The sequence below is a fragment of the Pelobates fuscus genome, chromosome 1 (assembly GCF_036172605.1).
Source record: "Pelobates fuscus isolate aPelFus1 chromosome 1, aPelFus1.pri, whole genome shotgun sequence".
Classification (NCBI taxonomy): domain Eukaryota; kingdom Metazoa; phylum Chordata; class Amphibia; order Anura; family Pelobatidae; genus Pelobates; species Pelobates fuscus.
This window is the reverse complement of record NC_086317.1, coordinates 14,263,419-14,285,443: the sequence shown is the minus strand read 5'-3', so window position 1 is coordinate 14,285,443 and position 22,025 is coordinate 14,263,419. Positions and strand designations below refer to the sequence as shown.

Sequence of the window (22,025 nt, the reverse complement as noted above, 5' to 3'; positions counted from 1 at the left end):
TAATTGTAACCAGACAAGTTTAATGCACAGAAACATAGGGGTTGAGGGCCCTGCTCAATAAGCTTACATGCTAGAGGGAGTTGGGTAGAGTGACACAAAAGGTAAGGATAGTATTAGACTAGTGACAGTTGCAAGAGAGGAATCAGTCAGGAGCTATTAAGAGTTTAATTGATACGCTTTTATGAAGAAGTGGGTTTTTAATGATTTTTTTCAAGGAGTGGAGACTGGGTGAGCATCTAACGGAGGAGTGAAGTGAGTTCCACAGGAACAGTGCAGCCCTTGAGAAGTCTTGAAGGCTACACTGCACTGCTCCTACAGAGCCGCACTCCACTCTCTCCTCCAGCTCTGATACCTTCCCACCGTGTTGTAACTTATCTATAGATATCGGTATCTGAGGCGAAATTAACATCGCCACTTGTGCCTGGAGAGGACTACTTGCCAGCATCTTGCCATGTGATTATGGTCCCTGGGAGATTTGGCCGCTTAAATACGTTATTTGGGCATATTGTATTTCATTGTGCTGGTTCTGACCCTTTAAGTACTTTGGGAAAGGACCTGCAATTTTGGCCTGGCGCTTCGGATGCAGCCGAAGTAGTTGAAGCGGCCGCCATTCAAAAATCGAAAACGTGGCGGCAGCCATTTTGATTCATTCGCACACGGTCAGCGGTGTGTGCAGCCAAATTCATGGAACTGAAATCGGCTGCACATTTCAACGAACATCGCTGACCATTACCATCTCATGAACTTTGGCTGGAATCGAAGTGCGTTGGACTATTTGAACGCACTGTTAGACTGGGCTATTTGTCAAATAGGACTTTCCCGTAACTTTTTAACCCCTGCACCGATTGCCCTGATTTTTGAGTATGTGTATATTTCAAGTATGCCGATTCTGAAAATGTATGTATGTTTTGGGAGTTATTAATATTTTGTAAAAACTGTATATTTCCTGCCTGTGATCATAAAGTTAGTCTATTGTGTTGAGATAATTGTATCACAGGCAGAGGGGAGGATTTTGTGTGTAATTGCTGGGAGTGTCTGAGTGTATTGTATGTATTGATTGGTTGCTCTGCAAAACACTGTAGGCAGTACTATGGTTGTAAAATGTGCATAAAAGCAGAGTGTTGGATTAAAAGCTTCAGTTCTTCATCACCCTCAATCTGAGTCCTGACTCTTATTGGGGGAATCTGCTACAAGGGATTGCCATGCTCGTCATACTCTCTTCCTATAATCACTGAGCTCTTGTAAGAGCTGTTCTGTTCCTTTTACGCTCTCTGGGGAAAGAGAGGTTCACCCACTGGGAGCTGCATCCTGGCATTGGATCCAGGGTGGGTGGAGACGGCGAGACCCGGCGCAGCTGCAGTGCTGATGGTGTCGGTTGGAGTGCTTGGAGTCCTCAGCGAGCACTAGGAGCATCGATTGGCGGAGGTACTCAGTCGGAGTGCCAGCGGTCCGTCACAGTATCCTTATCTGTCTCTCGCTCTCCTCCAGCTCTGCTACCTTCTCACCGTGTTGGTGGCGGTCACCCTGTTGTGTATTTGTACCCCACCGCCTCTAGACTGTGAGCTGGCCCCCATCTACCTATTGTTCCTGTGTCACTGTGTAATTGTCTCATTTACAGTAAATCTCCCCCTCTCATAATATTGTAAGGCGCTGCGGAATGAGTTGGCGGTATAAAAATACCGATAAAAATAATAATACCGATAATAAAGATAATACCTATAATAATGATAATCATACTGATAATACTAATAATATCGATAATAAAAATACCAATAATAAAAATACAGATAATAATAATACCGATAATAATTAATAATGTCTACCTAACAGGCACTGATACTATGTATCCAGGGCAACAAACTGCTCCCACGTGACCTGTCTGGCTACAGCGATCTAAACACTCTGGTGAAAGAGAGAACATTTCTTTTAGAGCATTTTTTCTGGTACAGAAGGGCTACGGAAAGCTCTTTCAGTGGCGGCTTTGATTGGTTCGAAGGCTGCGCACGCGCAGAGCGTTCTACCAGCGAGGCGGAGTGTTGGTTGGCTGCGCACGCGCAGAGCATTCTACCAGCGAGGCGCAGTGTTGATTGGTTCGGAGGCTGCGCACGCGCAGAGCGTTTTTCCAACGAGGCGGAGTGTTGATTGGTTCGGAGACTGCGCACGCGCAGAGCGGTTCTACCAGCGAGGCGGAGTGTTGATTGGTTTGTTGGCTGCGCACGTGCAGAGCGGTTCTACCAGCGAGGAGGAGTGTTGATTGGTTGGCTGGCTGCGCACGCGCAGAGCGTCCTTTCCGGCTCTGTCAGGGTGTTGATAGTAAGCAAGTTGTCTGCGCATGCGCGCTCCGTTCTCCCGGCTCGGTTACCGTGGCGCCGTTAGCAGTCTGTGTGAGGAGCCGGGGCAGGTCACGTGGTGCTGGCTGGGAGCCGAGTGTTATCTGCCCGGCTTGGGGGGAGGAAGCGAGACCCAACCCACCGGGGCCCCCAGGGGCCACATCGCTCAACTGCAGCATGAAGGGGTGAGATATGGGACCCGGGGGCCACACTGTGACACACAAACACACACTGACACAACAACACACACTGTGACACACAAACACAACAACACACACTGACACAAATACACACACTGTGACACACAAACACAACAACACACACTGACACAAATACACACACTGTGACACACAAACACAACAACACACACTGACACAAATACACACACTGACACAACAACACACACTGACACACACTGACACAACAACACATACTGTGACACACACTGACACACAAATACACACACTGACACACAAATACACACACTGACACAACAACACATACTGTGACACACAAATACACACACTGTGACACCCAAATACACACACTGTGACACACAAATACACACACACTGATACAACAACACATACTGTGACACACTGACACAACAACACACACTGTGACACACAAATACACACACTGTGACACACAAATACACACACACTGATACAACAACACATACTGTGACACACTGACACAACAACACACACTGTGACACACAAATACACACACTGTGACACACAAATACACACACACTGATACAACAACACATACTGTGACACACTGACACAACAACACACACTGTGACACAAATACACACACTGTGACACACAAATACACACACACTGATACAACAACACATACTGTGACACATTGACACAAATACACACACTGTGACACACAAATACACACACAAATACACACACTGTGACACACAAATACACACACTGTGACACACAAATACACACACTGTGACACACAAACTGACAACAATACACACACTGTGACACACAAATACACACACACTGACACCACAACACACACACTGACACTACCACACACACTGTGACACTACCACACACACTGACACTACCACACACACTGACACTGACCCAACAACACAAATACACACACTGACACTACAACACACACTGACACTTGTGGGGATATTTATGGGATAATAATAGTAAACAGTTGAGAATTACCCACTATTTTAATTCTCAGATCCAAAAGAACGTTATCATATAAGTGAAATGTATCCTATATAAAGAAAATCACAATTTGTTATAAACAAATACACACACTGTGACACACAAATACACACACTGACACACAAATACACTGACACACAAATACACACACTGACACACAAATACACACACTGTGACACACAAATACACACACTGTGACACACAAATACACACACTGTGACACACAAATACACACACTGTGACACACAAATACACACACTGTGACACACAAACTGACAATACACACACTGTGACACACAAATACACACACACTGACACCACAACACACACACTGACACTACCACACACACTGTGACACTACCACACACACTGACACTACCACACACACTGACACTGACCCAACAACACAAATACACACACTGACACTACAACACAAATACACACACTGACACTACAACACACACTGACACTTGTGGGGATATTTATGGGATAATAACAGTAAACAGTTGAGAATTACCCACTATTTTAATTCTCAGATCCAAAAGAACGTTATCATATAAGTGAAATGTATCCTATATAAAGAAAATCACAATTTGTTATAAACAAATACACACACTGTGACACACAAATACACACACTGACACACAAATACACGGACACACAAATACACACACTGTGACACACAAATACACACACTGTGACACACAAATACACACACTGTGACACACAAACTGACAATACACACACTGTGACACACAAATACACACACACTGACACCACAACACACACACTGACACTACCACACACACTGTGACACTACCACACACACTGACACTACCACACACACTGACACTGACCCAACAACACAAATACACACACTGACACTACAACACAAATACACACACTGACACTACAACACACACTGACACTTGTGGGGATATTTATGGGATAATAATAGTAAACAGTTGAGAATTACCCACTATTTTAATTCTCAGATCCAAAAGAACGTTATCATATAAGTGAAATGTATCCTATATAAAGAAAATCACAATTTGTTATAAAAATAGATACAATTTATTTTTATATTCAAATAATAATAATAAGTAACATGCGTGATAATAATCAATGGAAATTCAGTATAACATGAGTATGCAATACTAATGGTAATATAAAAACATCTCCTAATGACTAAGACAAGATTTACGACTGTCTTCACAGAGAAAGAATGTGAAAGTTTCACACAGAGAACAGAGTGCAGCGTGAGGTCGTAAAAACTTTAGTTGACAGTTAGAATAACCCTTTCAATGCTGGCTAGACCTCTTTTAGGCATTTAAGATCTATTCTTATGTAATTTTAAATAAAATAACATTTAAGCCAGTCATTAGTCATTTCCTGGATCCATCCAATGAGAAATCTACCAAATTCTACAAGCTGATATTTTAATAATGTGCCTAAACAGATACTCTATCTTCTTTTCGAGCAAATCAATACAACTGGATAAATATCACGATATGCTAACATGTGATATTAATCACATAAATATGATTTTTCTGCAGAATAGAAAGTTTAATATATATTTCTTAGTTAACTAAGATTTCTTAATATCGAAATCTGATCGTGATTTATCCAGTCATATATCATGCTATTAGAAAATGTTAATTAATTAAATGAAGCCAGTATATTTACCAGTTAAATAGATATTCTCACCAGATGTTCTCAGGTAGCTAAGTGTCAAGGAATGTTTCTATGTCTTTTCTTTCTTAGCCTGCTTCCGACTCTCTTGATTTCTGCATACCTCCTTGCATCTGCCTTGATTGCTTGATTACCTTGAACCCTCTCTCTTCCCTTTGTCTTAACTTTTAAAGAAACAGATTCTCTGTTCGTCACTGGCTAATAAACCAATAGGAACACTAGGGGTGTGTTTCCCTTCTAGATAACCATTTCAGTATTTGGACCATAGAGGGCAGTCTTGTCCCACTAAACATACCTATCCAGGAAAGAGTTAACTTTTCCTGGTGGCTATTTTGACGTCATTTACGTTATCTATATGGTTGCCATAACTCAAGTTTTCTCGTCAGATCAAACGCTTCTTTGGGCTTTCTTCAGACTATGTGTCTCCAAATTCTGCTATAATGTCTAATATGTCTTAAACTTAATTTCAACTTCCACTCACAATGGGATCTTTTTAGTATAGAAAGTAAAATTTAATTATTTAATCTTCTCTGTCACTTATGTCTGGGTTTAGAATTTATTCTATTCCGTTAGCAATTTAGACAGTCTCTTATCACTTGGTTTGTTTATACTATACATTCATTTTAGCTCTGGCAAAGTTTTAGAGAAAGGATAGAAATTTTGTGTCTCTTTGTTAACTTGAAAATAACAAAATGGATTCTGGTCTGTTCAGAGTGACTTCAGAATATACACTTTTATTTCTATCATAGCACAAAATGTCTGCCGATATAAATACCCTGACACACTACAACACACACTGACACAACAACACAAATACACACACTGACACTACAACACACACTGACACTACAACACACACTGACACTACAACACACACTGACACTACAACACACACTGACACTACAACACACACTGACACTACAGCACACTGACACTACAGCACACTGACACTACAGCACACTGACACTACAGCACACTGACACTACAACACACTGACACTACAACACACTGACACTACAACACAAATACACACACTGACATTACAACACAAATACACACTATGTCACAACTGGTTGCACCCTGTCTCAGAGTGATTTGATTGAGTGCAGTTCCTTATTGCTTTTTGTGAAAAAAACTACACACAGTGTAAACACAACTACACACACTGACCGTACACATAGTGTAAACACAACTACACCCACTGACACTACACTCAATGTAAACACAACTACACATAGTGACAACCATACACAACCTGACACTAATATACACACAATGACACCACACACTGACACTACACACAGTGTAGACACACCTACACAAACTAAATGCAAACACTAAATGTACAGTGACATACAATAAAATACACTGACACTTCCTCACACACACATAACATAAAACTGACACAATAAATTGTCTCATCTGATGCTATTTCTCACACTGCAGTGCAATATGTTGACACCAACTAGTACATACATTTAAAGCACTGAACAATTCCAGCCCCTCTTATATCTCTTCACTGATCCAGAGGTATGCCCCTCCTCGTACCCTCCCCTCCGCTCTGCCCGCGACCACCTCCTGACTGCTGCTCGCACCCGTACGGCCAACTCACGCTTGCAGGACCTCTCACGGGCGGCTCCTCTCCTATGGAATAACTTGCCTACTGCCATCAGACTCTCCCCTAGTCTTCAATCATTTAAGAAGGGCCTTAAAACCCATCTCTTCAGGAAAGCGTATGGCCTCCCAGAGTAATCTCTCCCTTACATACCTGTCTCTTGCTCTCCTATGGGATAGTGCTTTGCTCTCTCCTCCAGCTCTGCTTCACTCCTACTTGATATTTCCTATCCTAATGTTTCTAATACCCCACCTCCTATAGACTGTAAGCTCATTTGAGCAGGGTCCTCTTCAACCTATTATTCCTGTAAGTTTTCTTGTAATTGTCTTATTTATTGTTACATCCCCCCTCTCAAAATATTGTAAAGCGCTACGGAATCTGTTGGCGCTATATAAATGGCAATAATAATAATAATAATAACTAGTGATATTTGTCTCTGACTGTAATAAACACACATTTGCAGTTGCTTATGACAATCAACAGTATATGTTTTTGAAGTGTTATTTGCTCTTCTTGAGGTTTGTGATTGTATCTTTCGCTCTATGATTGGAGCTGTCAGTGTGCTAGTAGTCTGTTTGAAGATTTTTCTCTGCTTTCTCTAATTGCTTTAAGGCTGTGTTGTCACTTGTGTTTTGTTTTTTATTGTCACGGACAGAGTTGCACAATTGTTCTGCTCTCAATAGTGCAGATGTTCGAAATTAGGTCTTATGGGGCACCCTGTGTGCCGTCATTCAGATACCATAGGTGCATGAGAAGATATGTTTTCCCAGTACCTCAATTGGAGACTAGTATTTTGGGAGGAAATTGTTACTTGCACAATATGAGGCAGTTAACTCTTTACTTTCTTTGTTTAATAATGTTACCATATCAGTGACATTCCTATCAAGATATATTTTTTCATTAAAACTCTATCTTTATGATAATCCCAGGACTGATAGTGTCGCTTTAAAGCAGCAAGATGTATGTAGGTTCAGGTATGTTCCTTCTGATTGCAAACAAACACTCCATTGTTAAAAATAAATATACTGCTTTTTTATTTAAAAAAATGTTTATGGTTTCAATAAGGTAGGGGGTACAGAAAGTTAAAAAGGGGGGAGGGGAGGCACCATCAGTTATCATTACACAGCATTATACAAGTAACCAATACCAAGGCAGTTATTAAACTAGTTGTTGCTACTATATTTTATTTATTTTTTTAATTAAAAAAAGCAGTGGGTGTAGCAGGCCCCAAACAATGAGCATTTCAGTAAGTGGTATAAAAACCAGTATAATAATGTCGTCTATCATTCAATAATAACTCTACTTGATTTGTGGCTAGAAGCATATGTCAACCCTAGGCATCTTTCATTTTGTTGTTACAAGGTTTTGAGGGCTATGCGATCTCCATGTGTTCCAAAAGTTCCATGATTCGGTATAAAGTTTGGAGGGGGAGAATATTGTTCCAAAACATTTTTCGTATATGTGTTATTTGTCTTTAAGGCTTTAAGCAGTTTTTAAATTTGGGGAGGTAGAGGGGATTTACAAACTCTTGCAATCAATTGCTGTGCTGTTAAAATGAACATGTAGCATTTAATTTCTTTTTGGGGCGTAAAGGGTAGGGAGCAACCCGCCACCTGCGCTATTAGTGTTCGGCTAGTTCTCCTGCACACTGCCACCACACTATGCTGCATCTCCAACATTTGTGTAGCCTGGTTGGTACCATATACCAGCGGTATAGAATCTTTTTGTGTTGTTCTGTATGGGTTGAGGACTTGATTAGGCCTCTGGATGTGTTAATTATGGAGTCCCATTGTTTCGGGGCGAACGTGCATTGTAAGTCTTGTTCCCATTGTTGGGCTGGTTTAGATGTTGGTTAAGATATGTGGTCAGATAGCAATTTATAACACATAGAGATTGGCTTACAAGACAGTGGTGTTTTACAATTTATGCACAGTTGTTCCCATTCTGTCAACCCTGGTGTTGCCTCCCCTTGTTGCACTTTTGGAGCGTAGTTATGTGTGAGAAAAGATTTAAGTTGCAGGTAGGAGTATTGTGAGGTTGCAGGAAGGGCAAGTTTGGACACTAAAGTTGGTAAAGGCTATTAGAGTGGTATGTCGGAAGAGATGATATAAGTGTGTTGTGCCATGTTCATACCACAAATTGGCGTTAAAAGTTGGTATACAATGCAGCAAAGCCAAAATTGGGGTAGCAAACGACGAGCCTTTGGTGCTGCAGATTTTATGTCTAAATCTGTCCCGTGTTTGTAAGAATAGTCTAACAGTGGAGGCAATATACTGCTTTTTAATGTTCCTGTTAGTGTTAAATCTCTCTAAAATCCAATGTTGGGACAGTCTTCTCTCTGCAGCCGCTCCACTCCCAGAGAAGTCATCAGTAATAATGACTTTTTGTCAAATCCAGTATTTCTTTTAGTGAAGCACGAGCTGGATGCGTGTCTGTCTGACAGTCACTATAGGCATGATTACAAATAAATGTAAACATTGCCATGTTTCACTTCATTAACCCCTTAAGGATGGCGTGCATGCTATGCCGTCCTTGGGGACCCGGCTCTAACCGCCGGAAGGCGGCATAGCGTGTCCACGCCACCCAAAGGACTTACCTGCATCCCAGGGACCCTCGCGATTGGGGGACTTACCTGACATCCCAGTGAGTCTCCCTGCTGCCGATCCGGCCCTCCTGGGCCATTGTGAGGACCTCACAATCACATGGACGGAATAGCTGTCCATAGCAGTGCAAGCAGGGGGAGTGCCTGGAATGACAGGTAGCCCCCCTGCTGCCTGAAAAAAAGTTTAAAGTTTTAAAACAGTGTAAAATTTAAAAATATATACTTAGATCATATATATATAAACTCAACTTTGAATTCTATGTGTCGTCTTGCTCAGAAATGCTTCAGACTTGAGAAAGGGAGGTTCTCCCGAAAGCTTGTCATTTAAAAAAATTCTGTTAGTCCAATAAAAAAGGTATTACAAGATACAGATTTTATCTGCTATATATATATATCACGCACACAGTGTCTAAGTGTATTATTATTAATATATATAATTATATATATTAATATCAGAATACAGGTAGAATTATATATATATATATATATATATATATATATATATATATATATATATATATATAATCAATATGTAAATAAGTTAAATGAAAAAAAATATGTAATTTCATTCTAACTGTATTTTGATATTAATATATATATCTATATATATATATATAGATAGATAGATATTAAAATACACTTAGAACGAAATATATATATATCTATATATACCCATATAATATATACCTATATATATACCCATATAATTGTAAAATATTTTTACATAATGAAATCATTTTATTAATTAAAATTTGCGGGACCTGCCTGATAACCCAGGCAGAAAGTCCAGAGAATTTAATTTGCTAGCACTCTATTTAACCCTGTAACTTTCCAAGACACCATAAAACCTGTACAGTAAAACCTGCCACTTAAACTGATGATATAATTCTTGTGATACGTTTTACGGTTTTGAAACACTAATATTTGTGTTTAGCGAAGTTTCCTGCGTATAACAGTACCCCTCATGCACAGATTTTATGGTGTTTTCATAAGTTAGAGAGTCAAATATAAGGCTTGGGTTTGTTTTTTCACATTGAAATTCGCCAGATTGGTTACATTGCCTTTGAGACCGTATGGTAGCCCAGAAATGAGAATTACCCCCATGATGGCATACCATTTGCAAAAGTAGACAACCCAAGGTATTGCAAATGGGGTATGTCCAGTCTTTTTTAGTAACCACTTAGTCACAAACATTGGACAAAATTGGTGTTCAAATTAGTTTTTTGTATTTTTTACACACAAACAAATATTAACACTAACTTTGGCCAGTGTTTGTGACTAAGTGGCTACTAAAAATTACTGGACGTACCCCATTTGCAATACCTTGGGTTGTCTAATTTTGCAAATGGTATGCCATAATGGGGGTAATTCTTATTCCTGGGCTACCATACGGTCTCAAAGGCAAAGTAACCAATCTAGCGAATTTCAATGTGAAAAAACTGAAAAATGTAACATGCTATAATTGACCCTGTAACTTCACAAAACACCATAAAACCTGTACATAGGGGGTACTGTTTTACACGTGAGACATCACTGAATACAAATGTGTATTTTATTGCAGTAAAAGCAAACAGTATTATGACAGTCACAGTTAAAATGTCATGCAGAACAAAAAAGTCACATTTCTTAATTTCTCACTTTTTTTATATTTTATAAATTGTTTTATAGGTAAATATTTGATGTTAAATAAAAGCCATATTTCTCCTGAATAAAATGATATATAATAAGTGTGGGTGCACTTAATATGAAAGAGATAAATTACGGTTGAACCGACATATAGAAAAATTCTGTGGTTTGTTTACATTTTGTTTTGATCAAAACGTGTACATTTGGCTCAGTCCTTAAGGGGTTAAGATGATGTAGTTATGCTGCTTAGACTATTCCTTTGAGGATAAGTGGTTACATGTTTGTGGTAGGACACTAAACACAGAAGATTTTTTCACACTGTTTCAATTTGACTTTATTAGTATTAATTTATTAGTAGTAAAAGAACACTCTGTATGATCTATAGTGGTTAAATAATCTAACCGTTTCAGTGCAATTTACCAACCTACCTGGAATCCCCTGTGTGCCTGATTTTGCCTACTCTTCAGACTAACCTCCAGCACTGATCTTAGCCGGCTGTGCCGGGCTGCATTCATTGGCTGAGAACACTCAGACAATGAACCAACCCGAGAGCAAAACCAACAACCAAAATGTTTTTTAAGTACATAAATTCTAAAAAAAACTAAAAATGAAAGTGTAGCTACACCAAAAACCAGGATTAGGGTGTTAGTTAATGAACACCAGGAAAAGGCAGACATTTTTAAATAACTATTTTTCCTCTGTGTATTTTAAGGAAGAACCTATGGCACTAGATGTGCAAATAACATGCAGAACAATTGTAATTGGCTATCTCAAGACAAGGTGCTGCAGCAACTAAAGAAAGTTAATATAAACAAAGCTCTGGGGATGCTGTCAGCAAACAGCTTGTTTTTCTGAGGCAAACAGAGTGCAGAGTTACAGCTTCAGGCTTGAATACAGTAAGATTTTTCTATATTTATGGATGCATGAGGGGCCCAGGGGAGCTAGATGGTGGTTTTAATCCTATAGGGTCAGGAGTACATGTTTGCTGTTTTCCTAAAAAAAAAACAAGCAGTCTGCTGACATCATCAGATGTGGTAGCCTGATCCAATCACAATGCTTCCCCATAGGATTGACTGAGATTGACAAGTAGGCAGATCAGGGGCAGAGCCAGCATGATTCAAACACAGCCCTGGCCAATCAGCATCTCCTCATAGAGATGAATTGAATCAATGAATCTTCAGTGCCTGCATGCAGAGGGAGGAGACACAATGTTTGGATGCATTTTAGGCAGCCATGACCCAGGAAGGATCTCTAGCAGCTATCTGAGGAATGGCCAGTGAAGTTATCACTAGGCTGTAATGTAAACACGGAATGTTCTCTGAAAAGACAGTGTTTACAGCAAAAAGCCTGAAGGGAATGATTCTACTCACCAGAACAAATTCAATAAGCTGTAGTTGTTCTGGTGACTATAGTGTCCCTTTAAAGGACCACTATAGTGCCAGGAAAACAAACTTGTTTTCCTGGCACTATAGTGTTAATAGGTCCCCCCTCCCGCCGGGCTCTAGGAGGAGGAAGGGGTTAAAGGCTTACCTTGCTCCAGTGCCGGGCTTCCTCGGTGCTGGGGACTCTCCTCCCTCTTCCGACGCATGCGCGGCAAGAGCCACGAGCGCATTCAATCAGTCCATAGTAAAGCATTTCTCAATGCTTTCCTATGGACGCAAGCGTCTTCTCACTGTGAAAATCGCAGTGAGAAGCGAAGAAGTGCCTCTAGCGGCTGTCAATGACACAGCCACTAGAGGCTGGATTTTAACCCTAATGTAAACATAGCAGTTTCTCTGAAACTGCTATGTTTACAGCTGCAGGGTTAACCCTAGATGGACCTGGCACCCAGACCACTTCATTGAGCTGAAGTGGTCTGGGTGCCTATAGTGGTCCTTTAAAGGACCACTATAGGCACCCAGACCACTTCAGCTCAATGAAGTGGTCTGGGTGCCAGGTCTAGCTAGGTTTAACCCTTTTTGCAGTAAACATAGCAGTTTCAGAGAAACTGCTATGTTTACCTATGGGTTTATCCAGCGCTAGTGGCTGTCTCATTGACAGCCGCTACAGGCGCTTCCGCGCTTCTCACTGTGATTTTCAGACTGGCTGAATGCGTGCGCGGCTCTTGCCGTGCATGCGCATTCAGTCGATGACTGAAGAAGAGGGAGGAGAGTCCCAGCGCTGAGGGAGCCCGGTGCTGGAAAAAAGGTAAGGGATTAACCCCTTCCTCCCCCTTCAGCGCCACGTGAGTGGGACCCTGAGGGTGGGGGCACCCTCAGGGCACTATAGTGCCAGGAAAACGAGTATGGTTTCCTGGCACTATAGTGGTCCTTTAATAAAAGGAATAGAACATATCCGCTATGAAGAAAGGTTAACACGTTGCCTCAGAGGGGATATGATAAAATTATACAAATATATTCATGGCCAATACAAACCATTGTGTGAAAATGTATTCGCAAACCAGACTTTACATAGGACACAGGGTCATGTGTTTAGACTGGAAGAAAGGAGATTTAGTCCAAGGCAAAGGAAAGGGTTTTTAACAGTAAGAACAATAAGGATATGGGATTCTCTACCTGAAGAGGTGGTTTTATCAGAGTCCATACAGATGTTTAAACAGAATATTCAATTATATAATTTTTCAATGTAGGGTAATAGCTTCTTGATCTAAGGAATAATCTGACTGCCATTCTGGGGTCAAGAGGGAATTTGTTTTTCCTAATTTGTTGCAAAATTGGAAGCGCTTCAAACTGGGTTTTTAGCTTTCTTTTGGATCAACAGCAAAAAAACAAACTGAGGAAGGCTGAACTTGATGGGCGCAAGTCTCTTTTCAGCTGTGTAACTACATTATAACTACATTATATTGCTAAGATCAGGGTAGTTCATGGAAGCTCCAAGCATGAGCTTCCGTCTAAAAAGGAGGTAATGGGGGGCACCTGGTTTATCCCAGGTTAGTTGTCAAACTATTCGTACATGGTAGTAGGTCGTTTGGTCATTCCTGGCACTATAACCATTTCAGCCCAGTTGACAATGGCATTCTTATACCCAGATGCTAAATTCTGAGTTCTGTCTTACATTTCAATATGCCAAATACCCCTACATTATCTGATCCTCTCATCTCCAAATATTGCTAGAATAGTTCCATCTAAATTTAATTGCAGTTGCATTTATCCGGTGAAATCTCGATTGTGTGCTCTTTATGTGTGAACATGAGCGGCACTGCAGAATCTGTTGGCGCTGTATGAATAAGCAATGATTAGCATTTAAAAAAAAATATTTCTTCAATCACTTTATTCTCTATTCCCACCAGAGCACGCTTCACTCTGACCACGAGTTTTTAATATTAGTCTAGTCTGATTCCAATATGTGTTTCCCTCTTTTTACTTGTAAATGGATAATGGCAAATCTTGTAAAACACCCTGAATAAGAAATGTAAAAAAAGTCACTTACAGGTCACGTGGAGATGGGGCAGAACAAGCCTGGGTTTGCACATTGCAGTAATCTGAGTTCTGGATGTTTTTGTGTTTTTAGTTGTTACCTATCAATTCACGTAGCTTTCTCTCCACTTTTTTCTCTCCTTTTTCACATTTAGTAGAATGAAGTATGCGATGCCTTATCTGCCTGCTGCACAGGGAGAGTGTGATAGGGAGGGTGTATTTGCTATTGAGGACAGATTGAGCCTAATCCCAGAGAAGCCCAAAGAAGGAGACTCCAGGGTCCAGATTTGGAGGTAAAGAGGATGTCCTGTTATAAAACCCACGTGGCTACAGCCAGCAGCTAAAAAGCAACTATCAGTCAAACCTAAAGTAGATCTCTATGCTAAATGATATTTTCAATTCCATGACTTGTTCAGATATTATGGGTAAAGAAAAAAAATTCTGCATTACTTTCCTTTCTGTATGAAGGCATAGGTAGGCTAAATCAGCATACACTACGTCTTGCCGATATCCGGTATGAGTCCATGACAATGGCCAGCTTCTTGTTTTAGCAGCAGATTTCTATAGGCCGTCTACTCACAAGATTTGGAGGTGGTCATGCTGTTGCCAGCCATCAGGGTATTCCATAAACGGTTGTGCATCTCCCCCCATTAGTTCTTTATATACCTGTTATATAAATCCTGAGCTGTGTTTGTGTACAGAGAAAGGAGTTTGTGTATCATATGAAGACGAACTGAATGATAGATTAGTTGTTTATTTCTGTTAATAACTATGTGTGTTTGTGTTTCTCTTCTCAGTTAGGCACCTTTGTATGTAAGCATGCCGGAGATGACTCAAAATGAGACTTCTACTAAAACCAGACACAGGTAAGCTAAAAGCTTCGCCACCTCCCCTCGCTAGCTTCACCCAAAGTCGCCACCTCCCCTCGCTAGCTTCACCCAAAGTCGCCACCTCCCCTCGCTAGCTTCACCCAAAGTCGCCACCTCCCCTCGCTAGCTTCACCCAAAGTCGCCACCTCCCCTCGCTAGCTTCACCCAAAGTCGCCACCTCCCCTCGCTAGCTTCACCCAAAGTCGCCACCTCCCCTCGCTAGCTTCACCCAAAGTCGCCACCTCCCCTCGCTAGCTTCACCCAAAGTCGCCACCTCCCCTCGCTTGTTTCACCCAAAGTCGCCACCTCCCCTCGCTGGCTTCACCCAAAGTCGCCACCTCCCCTCGCTGGCTTCACCCAAAGTCGCCACCTCCCCTCGCTGGCTTCACCCAAAGTCGCCACCTCCCCTCGCTGGCTTCACCCAAAGTCGCCACCTCCCCTCGCTGGCTTCACCCAAAGTCGCCACCTCCCCTCGCTGGCTTCACCCAAAGTCGCCACCTCCCCTCGCTGGCTTCACCCAAAGTCGCCACCTCCCCTCGCTGGCTTCACCCAAAGTCGCCACCTCCCCTCGCTGGCTTCACCCAAAGTCGCCACCTCCCCTCGCTGGCTTCACCCAAAGTCGCCACCTCCCCTCGCTGGCTTCACCCAAAGTCGCCACCTCCCCTCGCTGGCTTCACCCAAAGTCGCCACCTCCCCTCGCTGGCTTCACCCAAAGTCGCCACCTCCCCTCGCTGGCTTCACCCAAAGTCGCCACCTCCCCTCGCTGGCTTCACCCAAAGTCGCCACCTCCCCTCGCTGGCTTCACCCAAAGTCGCCACCTCCCCTCGCTGGCTTCACCCAAAGTCGCCACCTCCCCTCGCTGGCTTCACCCAAAGTCGCCACCTCCCCTCGCTGGCTTCACCCAAAGTCGCCACCTCCCCTCGCTGGCTTCACCCAAAGTCGCCACCTCCCCTCGCTGGCTTCACCCAAAGTCGCCACCTCCCCTCGCTGGCTTCACCCAAAGTCGCCACCTCCCCTCGCTGGCTTCACCCAAAGTCGCCACCTCCCCTCGCTGGCTTCACCCAAAGTCGCCACCTCCCCTCGCTGGCTTCACCCAAAGTCGCCACCTCCCCTCGCTGGCTTCACCCAAAGTCGCCACCTCCCCTCGCTGGCTTCACCCAAAGTCGCCACCTCCCCTCGCTGGCTTCACCCAAAGTCGCCACCTCCCCTCGCTGGCTTCACCCAAAGTCGCCACCTCCCCTCGCTGGCTTCACCCAAAGTCGCCACCTCCCCTCGCTGGCTTCACCCAAAGTCGCCACCTCCCCTCGCTGGCTTCACCCAAAGTCGCCACCTCCCCTCGCTGGCTTCACCCAAAGTCGCCACCTCCCCTCGCTGGCGTCACCCAAAGTCGCCACCTCCCCTCGCTGGCGTCACCCAAAGTCGCCACCTCCCCTCGCTGGCGTCACCCAAAGTCGCCACCTCCCCTCGCTGGCGTCACCCAAAGTCGCCACCTCCCCTCGCTGGCGTCACCCAAAGTCGCCACCTCCCCTCGCTGGCGTCACCCAAAGTCGCCACCTCCCCTCGCTGGCGTCACCCAAAGTCGCCACCTCCCCTCGCTGGCGTCACCCAAAGTCGCCACCTCCCCTCGCTGGCGTCACCCAAAGTCGCCACCTCCCCTCGCTGGCGTCACCCAAAGTCGCCACCTCCCCTCGCTGGCGTCACCCAAAGTCGCCACCTCCCCTCGCTGGCGTCACCCAAAGTCGCCACCTCCCCTCGCTGGCGTCACCCAAAGTCGCCACCTCCCCTCGCTGGCGTCACCCAAAGTCGCCACCTCCCCTCGCTGGCGTCACCCAAAGTCGCCACCCCCCCCTCGCCGGCGTCACCCAAAGTCGCCACCCCCCCCTCGCCGGCGTCACCCAAAGTCGCCACCCCCCCCCTCGCCGGCGTCACCCAAAGTCGCCACCCCCCCTTGCTAGCTTCAATCACCTGCCCACAAGTAACTAAAGCGAGTTACCGAAGTTCAGCCCGAGGGCACAATGTATCTGCCTTGTAGTACTTTTGGAAGCATTTGTTACAATATTTATTTCAATAATATCTGAGGTTTTTTTTCCTTTTTGTTCCAGGAAGAAAAACAGGGAGAGTCACAATGAGGGTGAGCAGGACTGTTTATTTTTTTTTCTCAAATCTTTTAATAAATAGACAACACTGGAAAAATAAAATATATATTGATGTCATTAACAAATCTGGAAACCGCTGTGTTGGGCAGATGACTCTGCGTACTCCAACACAAGAAGAAATTGTCCTCAATATCTTGAAAGCAAGTGCATCGTTGAAATTGCCTTTATTTGCTCTATAGAGTCTGTTTAATTGCAGACACGATATAGCCATAATCCTATTCATTTGTTTGGTTCCTTTATTATATTCTGTTGTGTTGTTCACAGTTAAAGGCACATTATGAGCACCTAAGCAACTTTAGCTTAATGGAGTGGCAACTGCTCAATTCTCTGACTTTTAATCAGAGAAATCTGTTTTTTTTTATGCAGCCCTACTCACACCTCCATGCATGTGACTTATACATTCTCACTAAACACTTCCTGTATATAGAGACTTAATGTTTAAACTTTGTTTATTTCACAGTCTGTTTAATATGAAACTTCTCACATCCTGTTCTGGTAATAGCCAGCAGGAGCATTCTGTGTGTGATTCAAGTTGAATTATAGAGCAGGAGGTAACAACTTCTGTAGTAAACACACATTGCTGTAACATTTGATTAAAAGTGAAACCATTTTATTAATGCAGACTGGGTGAGTCACAGCCAGGGGAGGTGTGGCTAGGACTGCATAAACAGAAACAAAAGTGTTTTAACTCCTAGATGGCAGTGAATCTTCAGGGGCATGATCTATACACCAAAACTGTTTCATTAAGCTAAAGTTGTTTTGGTGCTTAGTAGCGTTGCTGTTTTTAACCTAGTGCAGTTGTTTTTGTTCTGTGACCCCCTGCTCCTGTTTTATACCCTGCTCTCTGTGCTTTGTCCTTAGCTGTCATTCCCTACCACACATACCCCTCCTGTATTCCAGTAACAAATTTCAAGATTGTTACATTTTGAAAGAACTGGGGGTGCTTATCCTTTCTATTTTTTTTTTTTATTCTTTATTTTTGTTGTGTATGAATAAGAATAACAAGCGCTTGTCTGCAATGCCACAACAGCATTCTCCAACATTTTGAACATACAGGTTTGTTAGCTGTTATAAAGCATTTAGATGGAACGTACACATTTTTTATATTAATAAGGGCAGGCTAGGTACACGTAGGTAATTCACATTAGTCATAATGAGTTACATCTTCGTTTAGTAGATCCACACTAATCTCATACCCATCTCATGTTCCTCTAAATCCTCCTTCAATACTGCCCTCTGGAACGCACGCTCTGTTTGCAATATAACTAAATCCACTGCTGTCCATGACTTCTTCATCTCTCGTTCTATAGATTTACTAGCCATAACAGAAACCTGGCTCTCCCCCTCTGACACTGCCACCCCTGCATCTTTGTCCTTCGGTGGTCTCCAACTTACCCACAACCCAAGAAACTCTGAATGTAAAGGTGGTGGTGTTGGGTTTCTCCTCTCCCCTCACTGCTCTTTTAAACCTCTTCCCACCCCCCCTTCTCTCTCTTTCCCATCATTTGAAATACACTCAATTCGCCTTTTCAAACCCTTCTCTGCTAACATTGCTGTTATTTACCGCCCCCCTGGTTCCCCTCTTCTCTTCCTTGACCACTTTGCTGCCTGGCTACCCTATTTCCTCTCTTCTAACATTCCATCCCTAATTCTCGGGGACTTCAATATTCCTATAAACCCACCTTTGACCTCTGCAGCCACCAAACTACTTTCCATGACTTCCTCCCTCGGGCTATCGCAGTGGGCAGATTCTCCCACCCATGTAGCTGGCAATACCCTTGACCTAATCTTCACTTATGCATGTACAGTATCTAATATCTGCAACACTCCATATCCACTCTCTGATCACCACCTCTTATCATTTGCTCTCACATACCCCCTCACCCAAAAACCTCAGCCTAACCTCCCTCAACTCAGGAAGGACCTTAATTCTCTTGATCTCCAACAGTTGTCAGCTGACATTGATTCACAACTGCTGTCCATCCCTTCCCTCTCCTGTCCTTCACAGGCCATCTCCATATATAACTCTACTCTTACATCTGCCTTGAACACTGCAGCGCCACTCCAAACAAGCACCTCGAGGAGGACCCGCCCCCAACCATGGCATACTAAATCAATGCGCTACCTGCAAAGATGCTCCCGTTGTGCTGAACGCTCCTGGAGGAAGTCTCGTACACAATCAGACTTTCTCCATTATAGATTCATATTGTGTTCATACAGTGCAGCCCTTGCCCTTGCCAAACAGTCCTATTTTTCCACTCTCATTAGTTCATGTTCCCGCAACCCCAGGCGTCTCTTTCACACCTTTAATTCTCTTCTTCGCCCTGCTGTGGCCACCCCCAAAACTAACCTTACTGCTGATAACTTCGCATGTTACTTCACTGACAAGATTGAACAGCTAAGGAAAGAATTCTCCCCTCCTTGCCTTTCTGTTTCTCAATCACACATAGATCATGCCTTTCCTACCCTCCAGACATTCTCCCCAGCTACTGACCAAGAGGTGGCTGCTCTTCTTTGCTCCTCTCGCCCCACCACTTGCCCGCTCGATCCTGTCCCATCTCACCTTATTAGATCTCTCTCCACTTGTCTCGTGCCTTCTCTAACACACATCTTCAACTGCTCGCTCTCCTCTGGCATCGTCCCTGCTGACCTTAAACATGCCACTGTAGTACCTATACTAAAAAAAACATCCCTCGACCCATCCACCCCCTCTAACTACCGTCCCATATCCCTGCTCCCTTTTTCCTCAAAGCTTCTGGAAAGACTTGTCTTTACCCGTGTGTCTCATTTCCTCAATTCCAACTCTCTCCTTGACCCTCTTCAATCTGGCTTCCGCCCTCTCCACTCTACAGAGACTGCCCTTATCAAAGTTACTAACGACCTAATCGCAGCTAAATCCAAAGGCCACTACTCCATACTAATTCTTCTTGACCTCTCAGCGGCCTTTGACACCGTTGATCATGCTCTCCTTCTTCAAACTCTTCAATCGCTTGGTCTCTGTGACTCTGTCCTCTCGTGGTTTTCCTCCTATCTCTCCCAACGCTCATTCAGTGTCTCCTTTTCTAATGATACCTCCTCCCCTTGCCCTGTCTCGGTTGGAGTTCCCCAAGGCTCCGTCCTTGGTCCCCTTCTATTTTCTCTTTATACTGCCTCTCTTGGCAAACTTATTACCTCTTTTGGATTTCACTACCACCTGTACGCTGATGACACCCAGCTATATCTCTCCTCCCCGGACCTCTCCCCTGCCGTCCTGCAACGTGTCACTGCTTGCCTTTCTTCCATCTCTGACTGGATGTCCTCCCGCTTTCTGAAACTCAATCTCTCAAAAACTGAGCTCCTTGTCTTTCCTCCTCCTAATACTGATCCTCCTCTTTCGCTCTCCCTCCAAGTTTGTGGTACCAACATCAGTCCATCCTTGCAAGCGCGCTGTCTTGGCGTCATACTTGACTCTGGTCTCACCTTTGAGCCTCACATCCAGCATGTTGCCAAATCCTGTAGATTCCATCTTAAAAACATAGCCCGCATCCGCCCCTTTCTTGCACCAGATACTACCAAGGAGCTTGTCCATGCTCTAGTAATTTCCCGCATGGATTATTGTAACCCTCTCCTGATTGGTCTCCCCAATAGCCGTACTGCACCCTTACAGTCCGTAATGAATGCTGCTGCTAGATTGATTTTCCTCTCTAGTCGTTCCTCTCACACCTCACCCCTCTGCCAGTCCTTACATTGGCTTCCTGTATGCTATAGGAGTCAATTCAAGGTACTAACTCACACCTATAAAGCACTGAACAACTCTAGCCCCTCTTATATCTCCTCACAGATCCATAGGTATGTCCCTTCTCGGTCTCTCCGTTCTGCCCGTGACCACCTCCTGTCCGTTGTCCGCACTCGTACGGCCAACTCGCGCTTGCAGGACTTCTCGCGGGCGGCTCCCTTCCTATGGAATAGCCTGCCTACCGCCATCAGACTCTCCCCTAGTCTTGCATCTTTTAAGAAGTGCCTTAAAACCCATCTCTTTAGGAAAGCTTATGGCCTCCAAGACTAACCCTTACCTCACATACCTGTCTCTTGCCCTCTCCTAAAGGGCAGCCCACCTTATTTGATTGTAAATTCCTGTCCTAATGTGTTTTACACCCCACCTCCTATAGAATGTAAGCTCGTTTGAGCAGGGTCCTCTTCAACCTATTGTTCCTGTAAGTTTATTTGTAATTGTCCTATTTATATTTAAATCCCCCTCTCATAATATTGTAAAGCGCTACGGAATCTGTTGGCGCTATATAAATGGCAATAATAAATAAAATATTGCATGTCATCGCTCATAAGTAGTTTGTATGTTAAACTATGCTTTACTAAGCTTTAGTTTGATGTGTCAGGGAAGATTACAAATGCTGGTGTATATACAGATTGACTTACTGACATATGATAGAATAGTAAGGTAACAAGCCTAACTGAATCAGGTGTTTAACCCCTTAAGGACACATGACATGTGTGACATGTCATGATTACTT

At 43.5% G+C, this 22,025-nt stretch overlaps 1 protein-coding gene across 2 annotated transcripts in view; it reads left to right on the top strand.

Annotated features, from left to right (window-relative positions):
* Positions 1-2,312: 2,312 nt before the first annotated feature.
* Positions 2,313-22,025, top strand: part of USF3 (upstream transcription factor family member 3) — a 32,535-nt gene continuing 12,822 nt past the window's right edge. Inside the window, exons 1-4 of one of the 2 annotated variants that reach the window (XM_063446348.1) lie at positions 2,313-2,515; positions 14,651-14,785; positions 15,290-15,358; positions 17,464-17,492. In XM_063446348.1, the coding sequence (XP_063302418.1) occupies positions 15,312-15,358; positions 17,464-17,492 (76 nt within the window). In that variant the 5' untranslated portion in view covers positions 2,313-2,515; positions 14,651-14,785; positions 15,290-15,311. Of the gene's footprint in view, positions 2,516-14,647; positions 14,786-15,289; positions 15,359-17,463; positions 17,493-22,025 lie in introns of both variants that reach the window. The other variant, XM_063446341.1, reaches the window with a different exon arrangement.